The sequence below is a fragment of the Lepidochelys olivacea genome (assembly GCF_965140295.1).
Source record: "Lepidochelys olivacea isolate rLepOli2 genome assembly, chromosome: 5".
Lineage (NCBI taxonomy): Eukaryota > Metazoa > Chordata > Testudines > Cheloniidae > Lepidochelys > Lepidochelys olivacea.
The window spans coordinates 17,043,188-17,069,716 of NC_140415.1; the positions used below are offsets into that span (position 1 = coordinate 17,043,188).

A 26,529-nucleotide genomic window follows, 5' to 3' on the forward strand; every position below is an offset into this window, starting at 1 on the left:
CACAGTAAGAGGTCTTCCCAGCCCTGAAGAGCTTAGTCTAGTTTAAGACAAGACTTAAGTGAGTACAATAAATAAATGGAGGCCATTAAGGATACGTGATATGACAAGGACGAGTGATCAGAATACGTGGTGACATAGGCTGTCTGTATGCACAATTAGCAGGTTTCAGTTTGATTACTTTTTAGAAATACAAATAACCAAGGCCTATTTATTGTTTCTTGGCAGGGAGGGGGGGACTTTCGTCAAGATGCTGTTCTTCTAATTACTTTTGCACAGATAATAGTGCAAAGAGGCATCATGGGATTCCCCCCCCAAAGTTGCACATTCTGGTATGTTACTAGGACACCAGTAACTAGTCTGAAGAACTTGTGTTTTAACATTGAACTAAAGTGAATGTATGAACCAAGAGTTTTGCTCATTAATGCAAAAAGTCCAGTGCAGCACTTGAGTGTTCCACCGTCTGTCTATGCTTATGTAGCAAAATTAGTACTTCTCTCTCTCCTTTGCTATGAATCTTTTGGCACTTGACAGAGAAGGTTAAAAAAATCCTATCCATAAATCTGAAATACTTTATTTTATGGCTTGTCTGCATTTCTTGTACCATGTCAATGATGGGGCTGCACATTAAAAATGATTTTATCATAATATTATCAATAATTGTATTATAGGTGTGGCTCTGGCTGTAGTCCTCAGCAGTGTTCGGCATATTACTGATAAGGTCTTCCTTGAGGCTGCAAAGGTATGTGTTCAAACATAGATGATGGCTTTTGAAAGGCGAAGTCAGTCCCGTTGACATGATGGGCTGAGTTGGACTGATCAAAAATTTTCCACTGAAATGGTTTTTCAGTAGAAAACTGGGTTTTGATTATCAATATTTTTTGTGGGAAATGTCTGCTCATGACAAAAATTTTATTTTTTGAAATATTTCAATTTGTAAATGTAGCTGCAGTGCCTCATGGGAATTGTAGTTTGCTTACCTTGTGTTCCCATTCTCCTCTATGGGCTGTGCTCTCTGGCTGGACTATGTCTCTTGTGCTGCACTGTAGCCAGGGATTCTGATGATGCGCCACGTCCCTTCTTCAAAAGGGGAGGTGGTGCATCATGGGAGATCAGTGAGGGAGCTTGGACTGTGGAGGAGAATGGACACATGAGGCACTGCAGCAGCATTTCCAAATCAAAATATTTAACATGTTTGGCCAAAGTATTTTGGTTCTCAAATTTCCACCAAAACAATAGATTTTCCACAGAGGTAGGGGAGAACCCCATTTATTGACCAGCTCTAGGGTTGATGTTTTTTTTATCTCCCTACGTTGCCATGTGCTGTCCAACTTTATGGACTTGATTTGCCAGCAGGAGTCTCTGCACTTTAGGCGGGGGAAATGATCCATAAGATGGTTGGATGATGTTACTGGGAGAATTTGTAGCCAGGGTTTTTTAGGGTTGCCCAAGGGGAGAGCAGCTACAAGACAGAACAAAGGTAGAAAGGAAAAAAGCCTTAAACCCTGAAATACAGTGTGTGTGGTTTTTATTGTGTGTTTTTTCTTTTTTATTGCAAACAAAGCGGCTCCATCCAATCTTTGTTGTAATTTCTGTTTCGTTCTTCCATCACCTTCTGCAGCTTCTTTTGTCTGTCTGTTTGCTTTTCCATCTCCCCCTCTCCTTTTTATATTTACTTATTTATGTTGTTTTATTTGGAAGTGAGTGGAATGATGGGATCCATCATTCTGTGCATCCATGTTCAATGGGCCAACCCTGCAGTGCAGGTGGCTCCCTTGTAATTTACCTATTTACTGTCATTAACATTGAGATGTTGACACTTCAGCAAAGAAACATCTGACTTCAGCTGAGATGCTAAAAAAAATCTAATAATAAGTGAGAGGCTTGTTGCTTTGGACACAGATTGCAGCCTGCATCTTTATAGTAATTTTTGAGGCTTTGGCTGGCTTATACCATGCATTTTTATATGTATTTCAGGTAAGCTGTACCAGTAAGAACTTACAAACACATTCCTCTGTTTGCAGCTTAGTGATGCATTGCCTTCTGAGAAGGGTCAATCAATTGCTAATATTTGTTTTTAATACAGGCATTGACAGACCAGTTAACTAATGAGGAACTTGCCCAAGGAAGGCTTTATCCACCACTGTCCAACATCAAAGAAGTTTCTATTTGCATTGCTGTTAAAGTAAGTGGATAGCATTGGCCTATGCAAAAAGATACACTGTACATTATATAAACTTCCCAAGCTCTATAGCATGATATTTGGGACAAAAAAAGAACAGACTAATGTTCAGGCTATTGATAAAAGTGCAAAGTACTACTACACTTAAGAAGGAAAAATCAACTGCATAAATATAAAATGGGAAATAAGTGACTAGGCACTGAAAGGGATCTGGGGATTAAAGAGGATCACAAATTGAATATGTGCCAACAATGTGATGCTATTACAAAAAAATGTCGTCTTTCTGGAATATAGTAACAGGAGTGTGGTATGTGAGACATAAGAGATAGTTGTCCCACTCTGCTCTGCACTGGTGAGGCCTCAGCTGGAGTTTTATGCCAGTTTTAGGCATTGCACTTTTAAAAAGATGTTAACACATTAGAGTCCAGAAGAGAGCAACAGAATAAGAGGTTTAGAAAACCTGACCTATGAGGAAAGGTCGAAAAGTGAGAGGGCCGAGGGTGGGCCTGGTAAGTCTTCAAATATGTAATAATTGTTGTAAAGAGGACAGCGATCAGTGGTTCTCCACATCCATTGAGGATAGGACAAAAAGTAGTTGGCTTAGTTTGCAGCAAGTTGAGAGTCAGTTTAGGTTGCATATTAGCAAAAACTTCTAATTATAAGGACAGTTAAGCAATGGAACAGGTTATCTAGGGAGATTGTGGAATCCCACATCAATGGAGGTTTTTAAGAACAGGTTAGACAAACATTTGTCAGGGATGGCTTAAGTATACTTAATCCTGCCCAGTGCAGTGTGATGAGAAAAGACCTCTTGAGGTCCCTGCTAGACCTACATTTTTATGATTCTGCTATAATAAGGGAGATCTGTGAAATATTAGTTTATTTATATGCTGGTAATGATCACTAGTCAAAACTTTGTTCCTTTGATTTCTTTGACATCATTCCGGTTCTAGGTCCCTTAAAAGATTCTGGTCCTTATTTCTAAAGTCCTAAAAGAACTAGAATGTTTCTTCCTCTATCATAACCTATGATAGTTCTGCCTGTAAGGGATTCTCTAGCTTTTGAAGCCCAGATTTGAACTCATGGGAACAGACTAGTCTTGGTCAAGGGCCACCAGCTTTGGAACTCATTGGCACCAGAAGTCAAAATGAGGCTAAGCCATACACCCTTTAGGTCATATTGCACTATTTATTTTCAGCATGCCTTTGCCTAACTTATGAGTTGCAGAGTGGTCCCATAAGTAACTGGCTTTAATTTTAGACAAAGAGGATAGTTTGTCGTTCTCCTAGATGGTGTTGATGCTTTAAGTAGCTTGTGGCTTCATGGGTGCCCAAGAAGTATGCATAATGATACTTTACCTGAATGTTAGATTTTGCCTTATGGCTGCATTCAAAGTGTGTGTTCTACCTCAGCTGAAAGGATGCAAAGAAAAATATTTGATTATTGTGTATCAAACATTCTTTAGAGCAGTTAATCTCACTGCATAAGATGTCAAAGATATCGTAGCAATGTTTTTAGTATATAAGATCTTCTGGAATTGGTAATATGAGAGAGAGAGAGAGAGTATAAAAGTGCCACTTCTTGTATCAAAAAACCAAATTTATTCTCCACTTTGAAAAGAACAGAGGTACGAAGGGCCAAATCCTTCCCTCATCTGCACTTCCCTAGGGAGCAGGGATAGTGGCATGCGTGTCTTGTGCACCTCGAATTTTCCCCACCAGGCCAGGAGCTCAGGGGACGGATCCAAGCTGGGTGAGCATTCTGCTGCCTTCCAGAAGTAGAGTGCACCCAGACCAGCACATTGCACATCCTGCAGGTCTGTAGCATATACACCAACGACCTGGGGAGTTGGCCATTACTTCTTGGCTGCCAATCATGCCTTCTTAGGGACTTCAAGCACCAGCCAATACGTAAACCAGGCCCCCTTTTTACACTCTCTTGTGAGCACTAGAATGAGACCCTGCCCTTTTCCTTGCATAGGGGATACTTGTAATAATGGGAGATAAACAAAAAATCAGAAATGTGATTTTTATTTGACACTATCTACTACCCTCGACCAAGCCTTTTTTAATACATCTAATTTCACTAGCTTAGCTGAAGTTCTGTTCTGTTCTGTTTTGTTTTCGTAGTATACCATCCAAATAAGTATTAACAGGCACAAACTGTACACTGATTTAACTTTTCAGGTTATGGAATTTATGTACGCAAACAACATGGCTTTCCATTACCCTGAACCTGCAGACAAGAACCAATATATACGATCAAAGGTTTGGAGCTACGAATATGAATCCTTCATGCCAGACGTGTATGACTGGCCTCTGGCTACGGCAAAACCATCTGAAATGCACTGACATACAAAAGATTGCACTCCTCGGGTGCTGTCTTCTACTCTGCAGGGAATTCTTTTCAGACCAATTTACGATAATGACTTTTGCAACTTGTAACTTATTTTTCCTCATTTTGTTGTCTCCCCTCCACCCCCTCATTTTCCTGCGTGACAGATTTTCCTATAAGAATCTGATTAAACTATATTGGTGATGACTCACATCACATGAATGATATAGCTGTCCAAAATTAATTTAAATGACAGTAATGCTGTAACTCAAGTTTAGAGCGCTCCTCACACCAGAGAATTTTTAAATGGTATTTTAGCCACAGACAAATGATAATGAACTGTATCTCTCCTTCTCATCATTGCTGATTGCCAAGATATTTGCTTTTGCTTTTTAATAAGAAGTCTTCTGTCTAGTTTCTTCATTGTCATCACAAACAATGAATTGTGGCATCACAGAAAGAATCTGTCAAGAAAAAAGGCCAAATGTATCCAAATGGCAGATTCTGTTCCATCTGCAGAACAAAGCTACATGTGTCCAGGTTTCAATGCTTCATTCAGCCACTCTGTTCAGTGGTCATGCTTTGTAAATTCTTGGCTGTGGGGAGGCCAATGTTGTGTGCACATTTGAAATTTGAGATTTTGGTTTGATTTGTTTTCTTTTTAAGGTTCTGTTACTTTAAGAAAACCTCTCAGCATTGTGTTCTTCCTAGAACTTACATCCTTTGTTTTCACGTGAGGAGTTTGTAGAGCCAGGTGACCCATCACTGACCAGAAGTGACTCCAAAACAGATCTGCTTGGTGCTTTGAACAAAGATTATTTTCCCTCCTTTCTTTTGTCTGTTACTGATAAAGCTGGAACAGTGGGTGCTGCAGGCAGCTGTTGATATGTGCCCTTCCAGTGGTTTGACTGCATGTTTCCTGCAGTCTTCGCTTGATAGACTCCCAGTAGCTCAGTGTGAATAGAAGACTCAAAGTCTGACTTTCAAAAGTTTTCAGTCGATCCCGTGTTCCTCTTCAAGCCACAGAATGTGAATTTAATTTAATTTCTATCAAGTTACTCCATATGAAATCAGAAGTTGTGGCTAGACCATTGCTAGGTTAGTTCTTTTTTTCTCATTGATTCATTCAGGCTTAGCCTTCTGTTGCATTGAAGGCCCTGAATTTGACGTGGGTATTGTTGTTTGGATTCCTTCTCGTTTCTCCCCATCTACTGTCTGAGTGAAATCCAGTTCTTTACGTTAGTAGACACAGAATGTTGCTATTGTGGTTGTCTGTGACATTGTTAAAACCATCCCCAACAGAGAAGGGATAACGTAAGACTAGACAAAGGGAACTGTGTGCTTTACTGGAGTTTTGCTGTGTCAAGGAACAAGGGCAGAAATAAATACCTCTTCTGGCTGAACTGACAGGCTAGAAGCCAAGATCCAGATACAGGAATAAATTTACAGGCATTATATCCATGGCAAACAAATGCACAGCAGGAAGCACAGTTACCATATCCCCTTGAAGAGGGTGCAGAGCTCCCCCCCCATCCTTTTATTGCTTATTCTGTTATGGTTTTAAAATAAACATGGATTGATTGATTTTAATCTTTTTAAGAGCAAAAGGTGAGAGGAAGAAAAATAGAGTTTGCAGTGGATTTTAACTAGGTGAGGCGAGAAGGCTGAGATATTTAGAAAAAGCAGTGATGGGCAAATTACTTGACAATATACTGAGGTTTTGGTAAAACACGGAGCGTGGAGGTGGCTCTAAATTCTACGGTTGTTGTGTTTTTTGTGAATTATGAGGTTCGCAATTTCTATATCTATAAAAAAGACCAACACACACATGGTGTTTTTTACAAAGAATGCCTTTTCATCTTTTTTTGCGTTGCTTGCTTTCTAGTGTATTTATAAGTTAATTTAAACTTGAATCTTATTCTGGGATCATTATTTATTTAGTACAGAAAATAACTGCCAGATCTTCTGAAAACTCAAATCTCACCAAAGCATGAATTGAGAATGAGTTATTTGTGTGTAAGTGGAACTCTGCATCATTGTATTAAAGTAAACGTACAACAAACATTTCCCCACTCCTTCCAGTGAAAATATGAATTTAACAAAGAAAAAAATAAGCACTCCATATGTTGCCCTCATGGCATGGCATGTGTTGAAGAGGAGTCTTCTGTATCCTGGGTCAGCAATGACTGCAGAGACTGTGTGCTCAGCCATTGGGGAAAGGTTGTACCTTGTGACTAAATAGAAACATACATAGCTCCATTTAGGGCCTTATTTCTCAGAAGAGCTGAGCAGCCACAATTTAAAGTCAATGGGAACTGTAGGTACTCTGCACTTCTGAAAATTAGGCCCTTCAAGAGTGGCATTGACTGACCGCAGTAGGCTGTTGCCCCAGGCTGTAAGGGTAGCAGCTGATACTGTCAGCCAAAACACAGAAAAAAATTGGCAGGGACTTCTAATAAAAGTGTGGACCAGGTTTTCTGATTTTGCAAAACATACTCCATTATTTTCTTGCTGTCCTTCATCTATAGGAGCCAAGAGCATTACATTGCTCAAAAGTGGCTTGTAGTGGCATTGACCAGCTGTGAATGTTTTTGAAACTTTGTCTGAGATACAAGAAGCCACTGAAAAGGAGAGGAGGGAGCATAGCTCTCCTGTCTGAGTCTGTCCCTGTCTATACTAGATCTATAACTGAAACAGAAGACACATTTAGAATACAGTTGTTCCCTGATCTGGATACAGAATGTTTCAAAGTTCTAATGTAGGTCAGATCTGACTATGTCTCTGCAACTGGGTAAGGATCATGGAAGTCCAGGGATTTAACTTTGTTACTAGTACACAGATCTCATCTAACTTGCAACTTTTAACTTGTGACCAGGTTTTGTTGTTCAGTTATCGCTGGATCATAACTGGGACCTAAGATTATACATATGATTTACCACCACTGTGTTTTCTGTTTGTGACTGAGATACCAGCTCAGGTAATCCTACTTTGGATGCACTTCATTCTTCCTTTTTATTATTTTTAAATACATGCTGAAAGGGATGAGAGAGATTCTATGTATTATCATATTTAATAAGTTCATTCAAACTGCCTGAGAGCATGAATTAAACTGTTGAAAATTCACTGATCTGTCATCCAGAAAGGAAACCCCATAGTGTTCAGCTTCATATTTTAACTAATTCTGATTTTGCTTTGCAACCATTTTCAAGGGTAGTTATACACAATTATCAATAAAGGAAATGATCTTAATCCAAAGAAAAAAAAATTTATCACTGATGTTACATTCTATAGCACTGAATTGTGCAGAATAGGCACATACTTCTCTCTAAAAATCATTGCTTAGGGCCTGATCCTGTCCTCAATCTGCATACGCTCCCAGTGACTTGTGCACACAGAAGAAATGCTTTAACTCTCCTCCACTCCCTGTCCTATACAGTGTTAAGCACTTCTGACACGGTGCTGAGGATCCTAAGCACCCATTAAAGGCAATGGAGCTGAGGGTGCTGAGCTCTGTCCAGGATTGGTCCCAGTTGTGTTCCCATTCACATCAATGGGACCAGTATCGGTCCTTTAGAGAACAAAGGAGGGAAACATCTGTGTTACAAGTGAAAGGAATGTGCACTTAACAAAAAGAAAAAGACTAAGAGAACATGGCCTAACTTCACAAAATATACATGTTTGCAGTGGTGTTTGTAGCTGAGTTGGTCCCAGGATATTAGTGAGACAAGGTAGATGAGGTAATATCTTTTTTGGAACAGCTTCTGCTGGTGAAAGAGGCATGCTTTCGAGGTTACACAGAGCACTTCAGACCTGAAGAAGAGCTCTGTGTAGCTTGAAATCCTATCTCTCTCACCAACAGAAGTTGGTCCAATAAAAGATATTACCTCACCCACTTTGTCTCCTGAAAATATACATGCTCAATAAAAAGCATTTGAAAGCTTTGTATATTTTATACTACTTTTGGCTAACAACTGTGCGTGAAAGTCCAATGTTGTATCTGGTTAATACAAAAGTGTAACTTGCCACATACATTTGTTTTAGACATATTAGGATGTTGCATGATGTTCCATGCATTTTACAAGCTTTAATGGGAAAATGTTGTAAGTGAAGTATCATTTCACCCGCATCAGTATTTAATTTGTTTGCCCCGAGCAGATGAATTTGTTCTTTGTACTTTTTCTAGCAGGTTTTTATAACTAACTCTTTTCGTGTGAAAATGTAATGAAGGGACAAAGGACAAGGGCTCCTTTTTACTAAACAGTAGTCTTGTTCTTTAAGGAATATTACTGTGAGAGAATTGGATTATTGCCAAGTTAACAGTGGCATCATTGCTGTCATACAGATCCAACCATGTATCTCAGCTCAGACTGGATTTTAAGTAGGCACAAAAAGGCAACTATCTCCTTTCATTTAGGTCCTGGTCCTGCTACCGTTTACTTTTAGTGCAGGATCAAGCTCTTAATATCATTTCATTTTGTCATCTAGCAGTCTTTTAGGTATGAAATGTGAGAATAAAAAAATTCAGACTCTAATAGTCTCATGATTGTAAATGATACACCAAAGTTTACAAATCGTATTGCTCTCTGTTTTTTATGTAATGCCCACAACTGCCACAAATGCTGTATAAGAACTTTCACAACATCAGTCCTGCACATTACATCTATTTATCATATGATGAATGCTGGAGAAAGGGAAATCATCGAACCAGCAAATAATTATTGATTGAACATACAAAAACAGATCTGGGCATTAATGCCAAACCAGTAGCATCTCCAGCTGAATGCTGTTGTATCATGCCTCTGGTAGAAGAGTCATCTGTCTATATCTGTGTATTTGTCCATCTTGACCTATCTAGGTACTTCTAACATTCATGTCTCCATAATATCTCAGGATGGCACATATGGGACCACCCCAGCATGCAATAGGCCTCTTCTTGCCGCTGTTACCTTCTGAAGCACAGTGTTTGGTGCTGATTTAAAACCTATGTTCATGGCAGCTGTTTGACTTGCTAGCTGTCCAAACCCTATGCACCTATGTAAGCATTGGAGGGAATTTAGCATACTGTGTACAGATGTCTTTACATGCAGTTCTCTTCTGAAAAATGACTAAGCATAGCCTCATGAGGTTCCATATTTCTCTCTCTGACACCAAAACAAATGTGCTCAGTATACAGGTAGAAAGTTGTTTTTTTCTAACTACCAGCCCATGCGCACACAGCCAGAGAGCTTAGAGTCATCTCTTCTTGTGCATGATCTTCAAGTCTAATAAAGCGTCTGCTGGGGGAATTGTGTCTTCACGTTCAACTGTGAACTCGCATTGCCTTCAACAGGCTTGTACAGGTGTAGCTGACTGGAACTTTTGTACCAGTTGTGTTGCTGATTCATAAAATGGAACAGAATCCAGCTCATTTTCTCTTAGCTCCATTGGCTGTGGTGGACCAGCAGGTGCAAAGACCATTAAAAAAAAAAAAAAAAAGTTACTATTCAGAGTCAGATCTGCTGAACATACACATGGACTGGATTTAATGAGTAAGAAAATGTCATTTTTACATTCAACAAAAGTTTCAGACTTTAATGGGAGCCACATGTTTCTAGCAGCTTTAAAATCAGGCCTGAGGTGTCCAAAGTTGTGCACCCAAACAGAGACACAAAATAGTGAACATTTCTGAAACCTTCAGACTAGAAATACACTTTAAGGAGCAATTTTTATGAGTCTGGATGATTGTAGAGTGCACTTTGGGAATGAGAAAGGTCCCTTCCATTTTAGTTTTGAGGGAAGGGGGAGAAGTCTCCCATTACTTTGGAAACTATCTTCTTATAAACTAATCAGTAAAATTAGCTGAGGCAGTTTCAGAACATTTTTAGCATTAAAAGATCTAGGCAAATTCAGCAGGTCTTATTTATCCTTACTGGAGCAAAACTCCCATTGACTTCAGTAAGGAGTTTTACCTGCATAACCTTCCTGTTTTTTAGAGCCTGATTCTGCACAACTGAAGTCAGGAGGAGTTTTATCATTGGCTTCAATGGGAGCAGGGATCAAGGCCTCTCATGGAGCACAAATCATTGTGTTATATAGGCATTCAATCGTTTTTTCAGAATTTTGCTCATCTGTCCTTAAAGAAGTTCCTTTATAATAAAAATGGAAATCAGAATTACTCTCCACACTAGGGTTACCGTACATTCGGGTTTTCCCGTACATGTGTTATACCAATAAAATAAAAACCAGCAGGATCTTATTAAAGGGAAAAAGGCAAAATACCACATTTATTGTGAATACAGAAAGAATCATAGTAAGCAGTTAGTTATAGCTATAACATTCCATTCAATCTCATATTTATTCACACATTCATTCATACAAACACACACACATACACCCCCACACACACAGGTTCTGCAAGGTTGTGATCATAGTTACCAGCCTTAGAGTTGCTCATGCCAAGCCACTGGCCAGGTGGCCTGGACATGAGGAGGGAGCAGGGCCTTGTCAGATGCTCATCTGATGCTCCTGGAAGTTGGTTTGCAGAATCAGACCCCCAAAGTTCTCACTTTTTAGAGTCTATTTTTATAGGAATTTCTTCCTATGCCAGTCTATGGGAATTGCTTCATCATGCTGTTGCTGAATCAATCAGCAGATAGCACATTCCTGATGGCTCCAAGATGTTATCTTGTTCTTTGGTTCTCCCATCCTTGAGGCTGTTGGGTGGATTCCAGTCTGCCCTCTGGGGGGGTCCTCTGGTTATTTCCACTTGACACCTTCTTCAGCCGATGGACACTGGATTCTCAGGCTGGCACCTCCCTGATCATTCAGTTATTATCCACACCAAGCATCCATCTACATACATCCTCTATCTCTATTTTAATCACAATTGTTAATACAACAAAAGGGTGGAGAGTCTCTGGGTGCTGTTTCTGTTGTTAGAGTATTGCTTTGAGTCTCTCTCTCTGTGAATTGCTTTGAGAACAGACTCTGTCTTAAATGTACTAACACAATTAGCAGCTTGCAAGTTTCACACATAGAGGGAGAGAAACAGTACCAAAAACCAAGAGACCTCTTAATTAGTAATACCCTGGAATTTAAACTCTGGGGAATCAAACTCATTTGTGATTTTAATACAGAACTTCTTTAATATGATCCAACACATGACCTCTTTTTTGGTCCACCAATCTCCATCCGGGCAGACTTTTGAAATACGAACAAATGTCTGTGATTTTTCCTTGCTCATTCTTTTTTCAACATCAGTTCTGGTAGAACTGCAATTCCTGGCGTGCCCTAAGAGTGACATGCATGTTTACTGGTTTGCCACCCTCTGTGCTGCTGCTGGTGGCGGCGCTGCCTTCAGAGCTGGGCAGCCAGAGAGTGGTGATGCTGTTCGAGTGCCTAGCTCTGGAGGCAGTGCAGCAGCATAGAAGTAAGGTTGGCGTGGTATGGACTGTTGAGTTGCTGAAAAGGATCCTGCTTGTACAGTACAACTTCAGGCACACATCTTGCAAAGACTTCCATGGCTGCTTACTGAGCAATCAGCCAGTGCTGAGAAAGATATGCTCTACAGAGGAATATACATGGGCACAACAGGAAGAAGGCAGTAGAAAAGGAGTGCATGTAAAAAGGTACATTTAAATTTGATTTACATTTATTTTTGAGGCTATTTATAAATGTTAGATATTGTTTATAAATGTTAAATATTCAAAGTAAAAAGAAACTGTACTCTCCTTCCCCTGGTAGTGTCCTCTATTTGGGAACTTAACATATGGTAACCCTACTCCAGACTACACACAGTAGATCTGCCTGCTTTTCTGGAATAAAATAAATAGCAAAATTAACTGTTGTCTATTTCAAACATGAGGTAAAGAAATCACTCTATATTGGGAGTTCTTGTGTGAACAATTCTAGTCTAGACAAAGAGAATCTTTAGGATGTCAAATTCAATCTAGGATTTGATTGATTTCAGGAGGGTCAGGGTCAGCTGAAACAAAAAAATTGTGTTGAAATGTGAATTGTTTTTTTTTTCCTTTTATAATATTGTAATTGTACTGAGATGAGTGTTCTGGTCTTCTGTTTTCTTAGTAAAATGCATTTTCCTTTGCCCAAATTATGCTTGATTCTGTTCTATTCTTAAAATAAAGTATCTGCTCAATATACAGAACTTTCCAAAAATGATACTAAATTGCTTGAGAGAAACTTGCATTTTTACTCTGTTGTAATGGATTTCAGTGCTAGTGTAAGTGACCAACAACTAATGTCCTACAGCAGGTCCTGTGCAGGTATCACCCATACACCTATGTCAATGCCCCATAATCCTGACCTACAATATTTTTTATTCCAGGCCTCGGTGACTCATAAGTAGGGACTCCCAGCTGTGACAACCGTGTATGGTAACATATGTAAATAGTGGGACTAGCAGGATATCTCCAAATTCATCTTCACATTGACCTAAAATGGGATTAGAATCCACAGATCTCCAAGGGGGCATTTACAAGCCCTTTGTAATATGGTTTGCATATATAGCTGATATAAATAAGCATTTCTTTTTTTACCAGTATGTTATGCTAAAGATTGTTCTCTGGTCCACACTGTGGCTTTATTGCTTAGTTTGCATTCTCTCCACACTCAGAACTCCCAGTGTGGTCAATGGAAATGTGGAAAATGCAAAGGATTTGCAGCATGGGTCAGAGAACTTTTTAAATTTTAAAATATTGTCTATTTGGGTTATCATTGAAAGGCTGAACAGCAGAAGTGTATTTTATGGTGAATTGGAATAAAAACCAGGAGTGTACAAAGACACAATGAGGGTAAGAAACAGCACAGATAAAGGCATAAATATCCAAGGGGAAGGAGAAGCTAGATTAATACTTTGTACCTTCTATAATGGCTTCCAACAAAGTGTTTTCAAGGGATTTATAAGGATTAGATCCTGATTGTCAGAAGTGCTGAACACTCACAGTTAACTTAAGTTGGAGTTGTAGGTGCCCTGTACCTCTGAAAACCCTGTGAAGTAGAGAAGTATTAACCTTATTGTACAATCAGGGAAACAGAAGCAGAGAGAGTTAAAGTGGCTTGTCCCAGGCCACTTGGTATGTATGTTGTGCAGCTGAGAATAGAATAAGGAGTCCGGTGGCACCTTAAAGACTAACAGATTTATTGGGGATTTTACCCATGAAAGCTTATGCTCAAATAAATCTGTTACTCTTTAAGGTGCCATGGGACTCCTCCTTGTTTTTGTGGACAGCTACCCCTTGATACTTGAGAATAGAATGTTGATTTTATTGTGTGCTTTAACTACATAACAATTCTTCCCTCAGAAACAGACGGGATCAGTTACAGCATGGAAGCATTTGCTCCACTCAGGTTCCTCTGGATCACACTTTGTGCTCGCTTCCATCTTTGCCCCTTAGTTGACCAATGCTTATCCTGGGACCAATTAAGGGCACCCAGTAATGAGTCGTGCAACTCAATTCAATATGTAGAAATTTTTAGAACATTTAATGTACATAATCATACATGTCAACCACTGTAGTCACATCAGCACAGGTAAACATTATGTAATTACTGATGGTTTATCCATCCAAATACTACTTTGGTCCAAACCTGCTCAGCTTTGAAAAATTAGATAGCAGCAAGCTTGCTTAAATTAATAACATTGTTCTTCAGATATCCAGCTGCTACCCACCTTGCTTTGATAACACTCATGTATTCATCATGGGATACAACTGTACATAAACAGTATCAAAAATGTTTTGAAGCAGTGTTCACCCTGACCTTAGCATCAGGGGTCTTTACTGGTTTTATAAAATAGCTGTATTTAAAATCCTAATGATTTGGAAGTCAGTAGCTGTGAGAAGTCTCATTCAAAAACTCTCCATTGAACAGTTTATATATAAAGCAAGAAAGGTACTTGGGAAATGTTAAAGTAGACCCTTGCGGCATGCTGTTATAATCTGTGAGCCTAGTGCATAGCATAAGTAGCATTCTTAGTTTTATTTTTGGCTGGAGTTCTCAGTTAAAATTGAACAAAATAGAAATGATGTACAGAAATTGCCATCACAATGCAGAACGTATACACAGCCAAAGTTCCCAGAACTATGCAATGAACTGACTAGTATGGATGAAATCAGAATGGCTTGCTAACATAATGCAGCCCAAGAGTAAAGGTCCTGCATTTTTGGAGCAACAAGCATCTTAGCAATGTCGCCATGGAGTTCTGGTACATAGCATAACAGGCATTGTCATAATTGCTAAAACAAAACAAAAGTGTTTTTATCATGGGCTGTTAGGGTTACCAACTTTGGCTGGATGAATTCTTGGAGGTTTCATCACATGACATTGTCTTTAATTAAAGATTAATCTTTAATTCCTGGAGATTCCATGACAATTCTGGAGGGTTGGCAACCCTATGGGCTATCCTGCTGTAAAATCCTAGTGGAGACAATGCATCTGTAGTTTTACTCTAAAGTAAACTACAGTAAGTAGATTGTAAGCTATTTGAGGGCAGGGACTTTCTTTTTCTTCTGTGTTTATACAGAGCCTTGCACAACCATGTCCTGGTCCATGACTGGCGTTCCTACGTGCTATAATATAAATAATAATTAATAAACTAGTGCGGTCAACCACACATGGGGGAAGATAGCGTTGAATGCACCTAGCTACCTCACAGTAAAACCTACAGGTGTCTTGTTTCTCTTATGATTTTATAGCAAAATAACTAACTGGTTAGTTATATGATGGTAAACTCCACCTTTTTGGCAATAAAGACAAAGCCTGAAAGTGGCTGAAAGTTTGGCTGTCACAGCAGTCCTATGGTACTCAGCTATTCCTGCAGCTCTCAGGATGCTCTCCACACAGCGCTAAGGGGGTATTGCTGTTCCTATTAGGGCTGTCTGAATGCTCCCAGCCCTTCCCATGGGTCATTACAAATCCCCACGGATTTCACTGGGGGCACAATGAGGCCTGGTGTTCACAGCCAACACTGGGGGCTGCAGCTCAGCCCTCGGGTTTTTGAAAATGATGAAGGTGGATAAAGGATCAAATCCTACGGTGGGGAAGTTTATTTCAGTGTCAGAACCTGCCCTTGCCCCAGCCATCCACCCCTCTACCTCAGTCACTGACCCTCTGTGCCACTCCCCACCACTGCGCCCCATCGCCCCATCCCAGTCGCTGAGCCCCTCCGCCACCCCACTCGCTGACCCTCGCCGTCACACACCACACCAACCCAGTCAGTGACCCCCACCGCCACCCCCGCCCCTCTCCACCATCACACCCCACTTGCTGACCCTCCCCATCCCTCTCCATCACCCCACCCCACCCGCTGACCCTCCCCGCCCCCTCCATCACCCCAACCCAGTCACTGACACCCACCCCCGTCGCTGAGCCCCTCCGCCACCCCACTCGCTGACCCTCCCCGCGCCCTCCATCACCCCACCAGCGTCACTGACCCCCCCCCTCCGCCCCGGACCCCCACGGTCGCTCCGACTCCATTGGCTGACGCCCGCTGCCACCCCCACGACCCTCTGCGTCACCCCTTCCCCAACCCCAGTCGCTGGGGCCCCTTTCACCTCCCCGCTCCTCGCCCCGTGGGCTGACTGGGCCCCTGAGGCACCAGCCCGCCAGCGCGACCGCGGCCCCGCCCCGCAGGCCCCGCCCCCGGCCCCGCCTCCTCGGCGGCGGCGCTTCCTCCCGGCGCGCGGCGGGGCAGGAAGGTAGGAGGCCCGGCGGGCGGGGCAGCGTTTCCCGGGCTCCCTCCGCCCCGGGACGTGGCGCGCTCCAGCGCGGCTCTCGCGCGGCGCGGCCCCTGCGGCCTCCTCGGAAAGGCCCCGGCTGTAGGGGCCGCGAGCAGCTGGGTCTCTGCGGCCCGCGAGACGGGCCTGGGGAGCGCAGGCCCCCTCCCGCGCGGGCCGGGAACCCCTGCAGCGGCCCCGCTGCCAGGCGTGGGGAAGGCCGGGCCCGCCAGCGGCTGCTCGGGGGCTGGCGCGTCATGGCGGGGTGCGAAGAAGGCTGAGCCCGCTGGGGCGGGGTCCTCTAGGGCAACCCATTCATCGAAGTGCGTGAGAGAGACTGGAGCTGCTGAGGCAGCCCAGGTGTCAGGGGGTGCGTAGGAGGCTGGGCCCGCTAGGGCTTTCTCTGGGGCGGGCCCTTCATCTCGCAGTGCGAAGAGGACTGGTGCTGGTAGACACTAGACACTAGCCTTAGTAAGCCTATGGTAAGGAGTGTGGGAGGTGGCCCAGAGTAGGGAAGAGGGTTCGGTATGGAGGTGAGGGCTCTAGGGTGGAGCTGAGGATGAGGGGTTCAGGGTACAGGAAGGGGCTCAGGGCTGGGGCAGAGGGTTGGGATGCAGGGGGTGAGGGCTCTGGTTGGGGGTGGGGACTCTGGCGTGGGGCCAGGGATGAGGGGTTTTGAGGTGCAGGCAGGCTCCCCCTGGGCTGGCCCAGAGGATTCCCCCCAGCCCTCTTCCCGCTGGCAGTAGCTAGTTCCGGGGAAAGGGCCTCTCTCTTCCTTAGCATGGAGACCTGAGGGCAAAGGTCCTTCTCTCCCTGTCAGCAGCAGCGAGCTCAGGGGCCAGGGGAGAGGCCTGCAGCAGCCCTGCTAGCCCCAACTTGCTTCCCTCCCCAGTTCCCACCCACCTGCTACCTCTTTCTTCTCCCAGGTCCTTGCTGCATAGGCCTTTAGAGCTGCTGTGCAGCAACAATCATTATCATTTGAATCAGCAAGGCGACCTAGTGCCTGACATGCCACCACCCTGTACCGGGTCGTGACCTGTACTTTGAGAAACGCTGCTATAAGTCATAGGAGCATAAGACTGGAAGGGACCTCCTGGGTCATCGAGTCCAGTCATCTGCTGTCACAAGTTACCCCATTGTGTATTCCCATTCATAAACTTATCAAGCTTCATCTTAAAACTAGTTAGGGTATTTGCCTCTCTGTGCCTGTTGGAAGGTTGTTCCAAACCTCAGTCCTCTGATGACTAGAAACCTTCTCATTTCCAGCCTAAACTTATTCATGGTCAGTTTATGGTTCAGGTAGTGAATTTAACATCCTCTTTCCCAAAAGTGACATGAGATCTCTAATGAATACTGGTTGCTAGAACTCTGATTTTATATCGTATCTCAAAATATGTGCTGTACAATATTGGACTGATTTAAACACCTAAGCACATAATTACTGAACATGTTACTGGAGTAGTACCTTGAAGAGGGGTAGGGGAGTGCAATTTGTTCCCATTGAAGTCAATGGCAAAAACCCATTTGAACTTCAACAACTGTATTGGGCTCTTACCTCAACATAGAAGTTATTGATCATCTGGACATGCCTACATTGTTAAAAAAGAATGTAGCCCTTTGTGTATTTATAGTTGCTATTATATACAAAGCAATTTTTTATTTCTGACTTCTCTGGAGCTATAGTACTTTTATTTCAACAAGGTAACTGATAGCGTAATCAGGTTCAGATTAATAACATGCTATCTTCTACCATCCTGCAGGGAATCCTGTTAATATGGTGAGGTAATGGACTATTGAACTGAAATGGAGAGAATCGTTATAGCCCATTAGGAAATAATGGTTCATTTCTTTTGATATAACTAAATGTGGTTGGCTGTATGGGTATTTTATTTTAATACCTTTTGAAGTAGCTTTAATGGCAGGCAGATTAGATTTCCTTTCCTCCCTCACCCCTCCCTAGGGCAAAGACTTAATTATTGAAATACTCAAAATTTGTATTGTTTACAAGGCTGTGGAAATGTCTGAAAATAAATTTTGAAAATTAAGTTTTTAAATTACTAACTTAAGAATGCAAATATGCAACATAAAGCATGAATACAATTTACAATATTCTGCTAACAGTCTCTGGACTGCTTTTAATGGAACATGCAAATGGCACATAAACTCAGATCACATATATAAACATAAGACAACTTCCTTCTGACAGTGTAAAGGAGAAACAAACAAAACCAACTTATGACAACTATTTGTACAAAATACTGCTGCTAAAACAGCTGTGTCAAACAGCTCACCCACTCAACGTTGTCATATGGCTTGCATACCATTTAAAGATTTTGTAGAATCTCTGCTTTCATTTTAAAACCAACATCTACACTAGAAATGCTTCAGCAGCACAGCTATATCTGTAGCACTTCAGTGTAAACATTACCTGCACTGACAGGAGGGATTCTCCTACTGGCATAGGTAATCCACCTCCCCGAGTGCTGATAGCTAGGGCCTGGTCTACATTAGAAAATAGGTCGGTTTAACTGTGTCAGTTGGGGGTGTGAAAAATCCACACCCTTGAGGGGCATTGTTAGGCTGACCTAAAATCCCTGTTGACCGTAGCTACTGCCTCTCAAGGAGGTGTATTGCCTACGCCCAAGAGAGAATCCCCTCCCATCAGCATTGGTAGTGTCTATACTGAAGCACTACAGTGGCTCGGCTGTGCTGCTGTCACGTTTTAAGTGTAAACAAGCCTGTTGACCTAACGGTAGGGATTAGGTGGGCTTAACTACACCCTGCAGAGATATGGATTTTTCACACCCTAACTGACACCAACTTAACTTTTTAACGTAGACCAAGCCCAAATAGATTTCTAGCCATCATTGTTGCTAAGAGATTCTTCTCTTCCAAATGCAAAGTGAGCATAAACCAATGTGTTGTCTTTCTGACAATGAGACTGTCCTTCCAATTGATATTGAAGGGGACAATAAGGTTTGCTACTAAATAAAAGCCATATTCTACCCTTCATCTTTGTGCAGACCTCATTAACATCACTGGGAGATATGTTGTGAATTGGAAAGGGCAGTCCTAAATTTATACCCCAGTCCATGCACAACATTAAAAAATGTAATTTGACCCAGGCAGTAGAATGAGTTTGACACCCCTTATTTAAAGCAAAGCCACAACTAGTTATTGTTTTTTTCCCCTCTGCAGAGTAAGCACGTGCAATAGACTTACAGTGATATATTTGTTTTGGGTGGTACGCTGACTTGGGCATAATGTCCATGGATATAACTTTTCTGGGAACGGGCTCAGCATATCCATCTCCAACAAGAGGAGCTTCAGCTTTAGTCGTTCGTAGTGAAGGAGAATGCTGGTTATTTGATTGTGGCGAGGGAACTCAAACACAATTTATGAAAAGCCATCTTAAAGCAGGTCAGTGCAATTGAAAGTTGTTATCTTGAGAGAGAAAAATCTTCATACAGTCCAAATGAAATACCTTTCCTATTCAGGCTCACATAGTCTGAAGACCTCTGTAAATAAGAGTGAACATCTCTAATTACTGTATTTTCGGTGGGACCATTTGAACTTGCTATGATATTCTCCTTTATCACCCTTTGTTGCAGAATTGTTCTCCAGAACATAAGCTTTAATCTAATACAAGCTTCTAGCCTTCATGATTATAATTTCCAAAAATGAACTAAATTTAAACCTATGCACTGCCGTATTCTGAGTCTGCAGGCAGCTTGAAACAATAGCTTGACGTGTGAATGGTCCCATTCACTTTAATGGGGTGTTCAGAAAGCTACAGATATTGGTGGACATGTCAACATTAACGTTAATTATTTCATGACCACTTAAAATTATTTGCTGTTATATCTGCTTATCCCAAAACACTCCCAGTACCTGTGCAAGTTCCAAAAACCCTAACTGCTTTCTACCTAGCTGCCAAAGTATTCACCTTTCCCTTGTGACTTTTACAGTGCAGTTGTGTTGTCCATACCAAAAACTATGGCATATCAAAAACTGTATAAGGGGTTAGCATGGAACTGAATTTAATATCAAAACAAATAAACACTGAGTGTGCTGCTGATTGTACATTATTTGTTTTCATGTTTGTTTAAGTAAAAACAAAAGAAATCTTAGCAGTTGCATAGGCTCATCACTAGATGGGGATGGTAAAATTATTGATATTGCAGAAAAGTGTTCAGTAAATATTTCTGTTCTATATTTGGAAAGAAGCAGGATGAGATATTCCTACCACATAAAAATGAAGTTCTTTCCAGTCTGTTAGTAGCTATGAGGATGATAGATATTATCTATTAGTGATAAACATTTTTAAATTAGCAGGCCTGGATAATTTGCACCTAAAAGTCCTAAAAGAGTTGGCTGAGGGTCTATGTACTGTTAACATTAATTTTTAATAAATCTTAGAATACTGGGGAAATTACAGAAGACTTGAAAAGTGCTCATGTTGTGCCAGTATTCAAAAAGGAGAAGTGGGATGACATGAATATAACTATAGGCTGATTAGCCCACTATCAATGTCAGACAAAATAATCAAAAAGTTGATGGGATTCAATTAATAAAGAGTTTAAGGATGGGAATATAATTAATGCCATTCAGGATAGTTTTATGGAAGTTAGGTCTTTTCAGATAATCTTAGTTTATTCTTTGAAATTATGAATTTGGTTGGCAAATGTGACTGCATATATGTAATATACTTAGGTATTTGACTTAATACCATGGTACTTTCTGATTAAGAATAACTAGTAATATACAATATCAAGAGAGCACAAGTTAAGTGGATTAAGAGCTGCCTGACACATCTCAAAAAGCAGCTATCAATGGGGGATCATCATTGAACGGGGGTATTTTAGTGGGGTCCCACAGGAATCAATCCTAGGCCCAATGCTATTCAAGGCTTTCATCAGTGAAGTGAAAATTATATATAAAATCACTGCTGAGAATCAGCACATTATAACAAAGTGGTCAGTGATGAGGACACGGTAGTCAGAGAGAGCAGTCTGGATTGCTTGGTAAGCAGGGTCCATTCAGGCAAAATGCATTTTACAGCCAAATGCAAAGTTATACATCTAGGAATGCAGAATGGGGGACTGTATCCTGGAAAGCCAGTTACTCTGAAAATGAGTTATTGGTCACAGTAGACAAGCAATGCAACATAAGCTCCCCGTTCAATTCTGTGGAAAAAGGGCTAATGCAATCCTTTCATGTATAAATGGGAGTAATGAGTGGGAGTAGGGATGCAATCTTTTTAAAACCTCTGTATTTGACATTGGTGAGAGCAATGCTGGAATATTGTGTCCAGGTTTGATACTGACACTTTAAATAAAATGTTGAAAAATTGCTGAGGGTACAGAAAAAAGCTACAAAAATTATTTGAGGGCTGGAGAAAATACCTTACAGTGAGATCTAAAGAGCTGTGTAGTTTATCTACAAGAAGATTAATCTATAGGTACCTTCACAACAGGAAGAAAATACCGGGTAGTAAAGGGCCCTTTAATCTAGCAAAGAAAGGTATATAACAAGAACCAGTGGCTGGAAACTGAAGCCAAAGTAGAAAGAAGGTGCAAATTAACAGGGAGGGTGATTAACCATTTGAACAAACCACCAAGGGAATTGATGAATTACTCATTTCCTGAAGTTTTCAGATCAAGATTGTAAACCTTTCTGGAACATACGCATTAGACAAACACAAGTTATTGGGCTCAATTCATGGGTAATTGGGAGTGACCTGTGATAAAACAGAAGGTCAGACTAGATGAATGTTTGGAATGAACTAGAAACTAGAACAAAGGCAGAAGTTCACCCAGTAGTTCTCACTGGCCCACAGTCGTCATGTGGTATGACAAAGTGCAGCCCCCATCCCCAACTTGTTTGCATTTTAATGCAGCAAAGATCACCATATTAGTCAATTTTTCTTAGTTTCTTTGCTCTTAAAATATATTTTGATCTAAACTTTCAATCACACAAACCTTTGGGAAAAAATGGCTTATCAACCAAAACAAAAAAAGTGACATATGTAATTTTGGTTCACATTTTTCAAATTTTCATTGAAAAAATAAAAAGTGAAAAAAATTTCAATTAAAAAACGTCACTTCTTGGTTTGGTTTTGGTTTTAAAAAAATTGGGAACTAATTTTTTTGTAAATTTCCCACAAAATAATTGAATTTTTCAACCAGTTCTAATTTTGCAGCTGTGAGTGTAATTGTCATTCAGCACACTTACTATGGTGTCTTTTTGTTTTAATCATAGGTAGAATTACTAAGATATTCATAACTCATCTTCATGGGGACCATTTTTTTGGTCTTCCTGGTCTCCTGTGCACAATTAGTCTTCAGAGTAGTTCTACTACAAGCAAGCAACCTGTTGATATCTATGGACCATTAGGACTACGAAACTTCATTTGCAGAACTCTGGAACTCTCCCACTCGCAACTTCTCTTTCCATATGTGGTTCATGAACTGGTACCTACACCAGATCAGTGCCCTGCAGAAGAATTTAAAGAACTGTCTTATGTTGACAGAGATGAAGACTCTTCCAAAGAAGTGCAAGGGAGAACGCTCCATCTGGATCATGTAGAAAACTCCTACACACTGGTCAACAATCAGCAATTTGTTATGAAAGCATTTCGATTATTTCACCGTATTCCTTCCTTTGGATTTTTAGTGGAGGAGAAGCAGCGGACTGGTAAACTCAATGCACAGAAGCTAAAAGGCCTTGGTAATTAGCTTCATTTATTTTTTCCTTTAATTCTTATGACTTGTGGTTATTACTTTGTTTCTTAAAATCTATTCATGAATGTCCTTATGATGTAATTGATATACATTAAAGTCATAATAGAACTGTATGATTAACTACATTTCGTATATGCTTACATTAACTGCCAAATGCCTTATTAGAATTTCTAAGGCATCTATTATGATAGTGTGTAAGCAAGAGTGTTACAATATAACTGTTGAAAATGGATCCATCAATAGGTGATGGATATTCAAGTATACACAGTGTTCAGGCTGACAGCTGATTCACATTTCCAGGAATTGTAACAAAATTATATTCTTCACTAATAGCCAGAGTGTCTTCTGAAAACTTCTGCAAGGAAGCTTACTGAATCAGAACAGTGTGCATCTGTCTGTAATACATTCTGAAATGGGACACTTTATTCTTCACAAGAAAAGGAAAGTTTGATATTCTAGAACTTATTTTTTCCATACAAATGCATACTAGTTTGATCATTAGAGGGGTAAAAACCAAGCTCCCCTTTCTAGCACATTTATTAAGGGCTTACATGAGAAAGAGATCATAAAACTGGCCGTAGAGTGTATTTGGGGGGATGTATCAGCTTCAAAATACACAACTTAAAATCTGTTAGTAGAGCCTCTTACTAAAATTAAAAGATTTTGTTCTCTTGGAGTATGAAATAAGTAAACTATTAGTTTTTGTAAGTCATGGATCTACAATATTGGTGCTACACCACCGGCTTTTGAACAGACTCTTTGAAATACCCTTTAGTGTGCCAGACCTCAAGAGGTCTCTCTCTTCCTTCAGCATACGCCACACAGCCTCACTGATGAACTTCTGGGGCTTCAGCACTCTTGCTTCACACCATTGAGTTCTAATCAGTGAGTCCAACTGAGATACACTTCTGGTTAGAGACGTGTACGCTCTTCAGGGACTAATGCACCTGAGCTGGTATTTGCAGTGACACCCCAACAGTGTTTTCAAAAGCAAAGTAGGATTTATTAGTCAGCTGAACACAGCATTGGAAGTCCTTAGGTTAGCATAGAGAAATAAATGTTAAAGAATAGTCCATTCTGGTGAAGCCATAATTCACCAGCCATGCTGTAGTGAACTCCATTTTCAGGCACTATCTCTCTCTGATTTACTTAGTAAGTTCCCCAGTAGTGAGCTAGCTTCCTCCAAACCCAGAAGACCACATTTTATTCCCTGATGGACACGTCTGTCCTTTTTTATTCTCCAGGCAGGGCCATGCTGAGTTCAGAGCCTCACTGCTGGAGCTTGGGTTCCTCTTCAGCTTCCCTGCTGAGAGGAAGTGATTGTTCAATCATTGGTACTACCTATTGTCTCTCTGGACTCTCTCTGTTGATCTGGATCAGTTTCAACCAGTTCCTTAATGACTATTCATTCTACCCAGACAGCGAGGTGATACATGCTTATGTCTCCTGTGTTGGTGCAAGAGCAACGTTTAACCTTTTTGCTCCCACTGGGTAGCAATGCAATGATAGAGAGAAACTGAGGTGCACATAGGATTCATAAAAATATTAAAGAAAATTCCCACTTTGCCATACCCTAATACTTAATTTGTAAGAAAACCATGCCTTAAGAATAGGTTAAATGTAAAATTTGTCAGATACTGCATTGAAATATGAGCAGTGTTTATTTTCAAAACACTAAAACTAACCAGACACTTTTGACTTAACTTTCTAGGAGTTCAGCCAGGTCCTATATATGGGAAACTGAAGAATGGTGTTACAGTTGTCTTAGAAAATGGAGTAACCATTTCTCCTTCAGATGTCTTGGATGAGCCTATTCCTGGAAGAAAAATTTGTATTTTAGGTGACTGTTCAGGTGTGGTTGGAGATGGAGCAATGAAACTCTGTTACGAAGCAGATGTGTTAGTTCATGAAGCCACATTGGATGACACCCAAATGGACAAAGCCAAAGAGCATGGTCATAGCACTCCAAAAATGGCAGCTGAGTTTGCAAAGTTGTGTAAGGTTAAGAAACTGGTTCTGACTCACTTCAGTCAGAGGTATAAACCAGCTGGTCAGATTGGAGAAGGAGATATTGATGTCACGGAACTGAAGAGACAAGCTGAATCAGCGTTAAATGGTCAAGAAGTAACTTTAGCTGAGGATTTTATGACAATAGAAATTCCAGGGAAAAAGCAGAAGTAGCATCTAGCTCGATAATACCACATAAATTAGCTTGCTGTTGGACTGTGAGTTTACAGGTAGGGCTTCAGGTATCCAAATTGGTTCCTCAGTTTCCCGATGAAGAAAGAGGTTGAATTGCTAAGGTGACATGCTCAGTTGCTAGAGAATGACTAAGTGCTGGATTTACTTGCTATAGAGTTTTAAGGCTCAACTCTGTAAGATGCTGAGTGCCTCAGCAACTTTAATGGCAGTTGAAAGTGTTCCACACCTATGAGAAATGGGCCATTATAGAATGGTATTGCTGTTAACTTGCCTAGGAAGAAGGGAGATGGAAAAGCAGATTACTAGTCAAACTCACTGCCTTAAGTGAATATGTGTGCAGCTACCTAAGCAAGGGGGAGAAATAAACTCATTCTTAGGTTTATATAAATACAAGTATTCAAACATATGGAGACAAAGCAAAATATTTATTGATCATTTAAACACTTAGCTGCAAATCTAAATAACTTTATTTTACAAGTATATGGAACGCCTTTAACTTATCTTTTTGGAATTTAAGTGTTTAGGTGATTGATACAGGTATTTAGCCAAACAATCTGGAAAACTTAACTGTATAGGCAGAAATCTTCCGAACACTAGACACTTTTATTAGAACTTCAGATTCTCTCGTCTTAAGTCTTAAAATAGAACTTTGCATTCTTTGCCTCTTATTTACAATCCTTTGTAAATCTTAGTGGCATATCAAAGTAGATATTTTTTAACTTCTCAACCTCTCATGAGCTTTTGTATAAAATATTTTCAATAATTAACATGATTTTATGTAAAAGGAATATTGCATAAACAAACTAATAAAGTATTGATAACTATGCCACGTTTTGTAAATTACTCTCATCACTAATGTACAGAAATACTACAAATTAATATGCTTACTGTATTTCATAGAACCATAAGATTAGAAGAGACTGCAAGGGTCTGGTCTAACTCCCTGCAGGATTTATTGTGTCTGTTTGACTATACCTGACATCTGTTTGCTTGAAGAGATCACTAATATCAATGAAAATTCACCACTCAGATAAATGGTTGACTGTACTCCCTAGCTTTTCAAAGGACACTGTAGATTTAAATTTGGCTCAGACTTAAAATTATGGGTTTTGTAGACAAACAAACAAAATATGCTGTCTAGGGCCATGCAAATCGTTTTTTTCCTGGGGTTGTTTTTTGTGTTCAGCATTTTTAAACATTCTCATGTAGTGTCTGAAACACAAGCATGGGTACACCAAGAACCTGCAAGGGAAACTGACTTTCATTGTACAAGATGAGCAGTACAGTAACTGAAGTGCATAGTAACAAACTGAACTAAAATTTTCATTAAGATGTTAATAACATAGGTAAAGAAATTAAA

The 26,529-nt window shown here is 40.6% G+C and overlaps 2 protein-coding genes across 8 annotated transcripts in view; both read left to right on the forward strand.

The window, feature by feature from the left end:
• The window catches only part of ME2 (malic enzyme 2), a 50,391-nt gene extending 36,416 nt beyond the window's left edge, over positions 1 to 13,975 (forward strand). The window contains exons 14-16 of the mRNA XM_084628822.1: positions 669 to 739; positions 2,084 to 2,182; positions 4,366 to 13,975. Of these exons, the coding sequence (XP_084484948.1) occupies positions 669 to 739; positions 2,084 to 2,182; positions 4,366 to 4,530 (335 nt within the window). The 3' untranslated portion in view covers positions 4,531 to 13,975. The remainder of the gene's footprint in view (positions 1 to 668; positions 740 to 2,083; positions 2,183 to 4,365) is intronic.
• Positions 13,976 to 16,164: 2,189 nt separating this feature from the next.
• On the forward strand, positions 16,165 to 25,916 carry ELAC1 (elaC ribonuclease Z 1). 7 transcript variants are annotated; one of them, XM_084629469.1, is made up of 4 exons: positions 16,165 to 16,206; positions 19,423 to 19,644; positions 22,486 to 22,953; positions 24,679 to 25,916. In XM_084629469.1, exons 2-4 carry the CDS (start codon positions 19,488 to 19,490, stop codon positions 25,146 to 25,148), a joined length of 1,095 nt encoding a protein of 364 aa, XP_084485595.1. In that variant the 5' UTR covers positions 16,165 to 16,206; positions 19,423 to 19,487; the 3' UTR covers positions 25,149 to 25,916. The 7 variants fall into 7 exon arrangements, with proteins under 7 accessions (XP_084485595.1, XP_084485592.1, XP_084485591.1 ...); XM_084629466.1 differs by lacking the exon at positions 16,165 to 16,206 and adding an exon at positions 16,417 to 16,547; XM_084629465.1 differs by lacking the exon at positions 16,165 to 16,206 and adding an exon at positions 16,457 to 16,706.
• Positions 25,917 to 26,529: the final 613 nt, after the last annotated feature.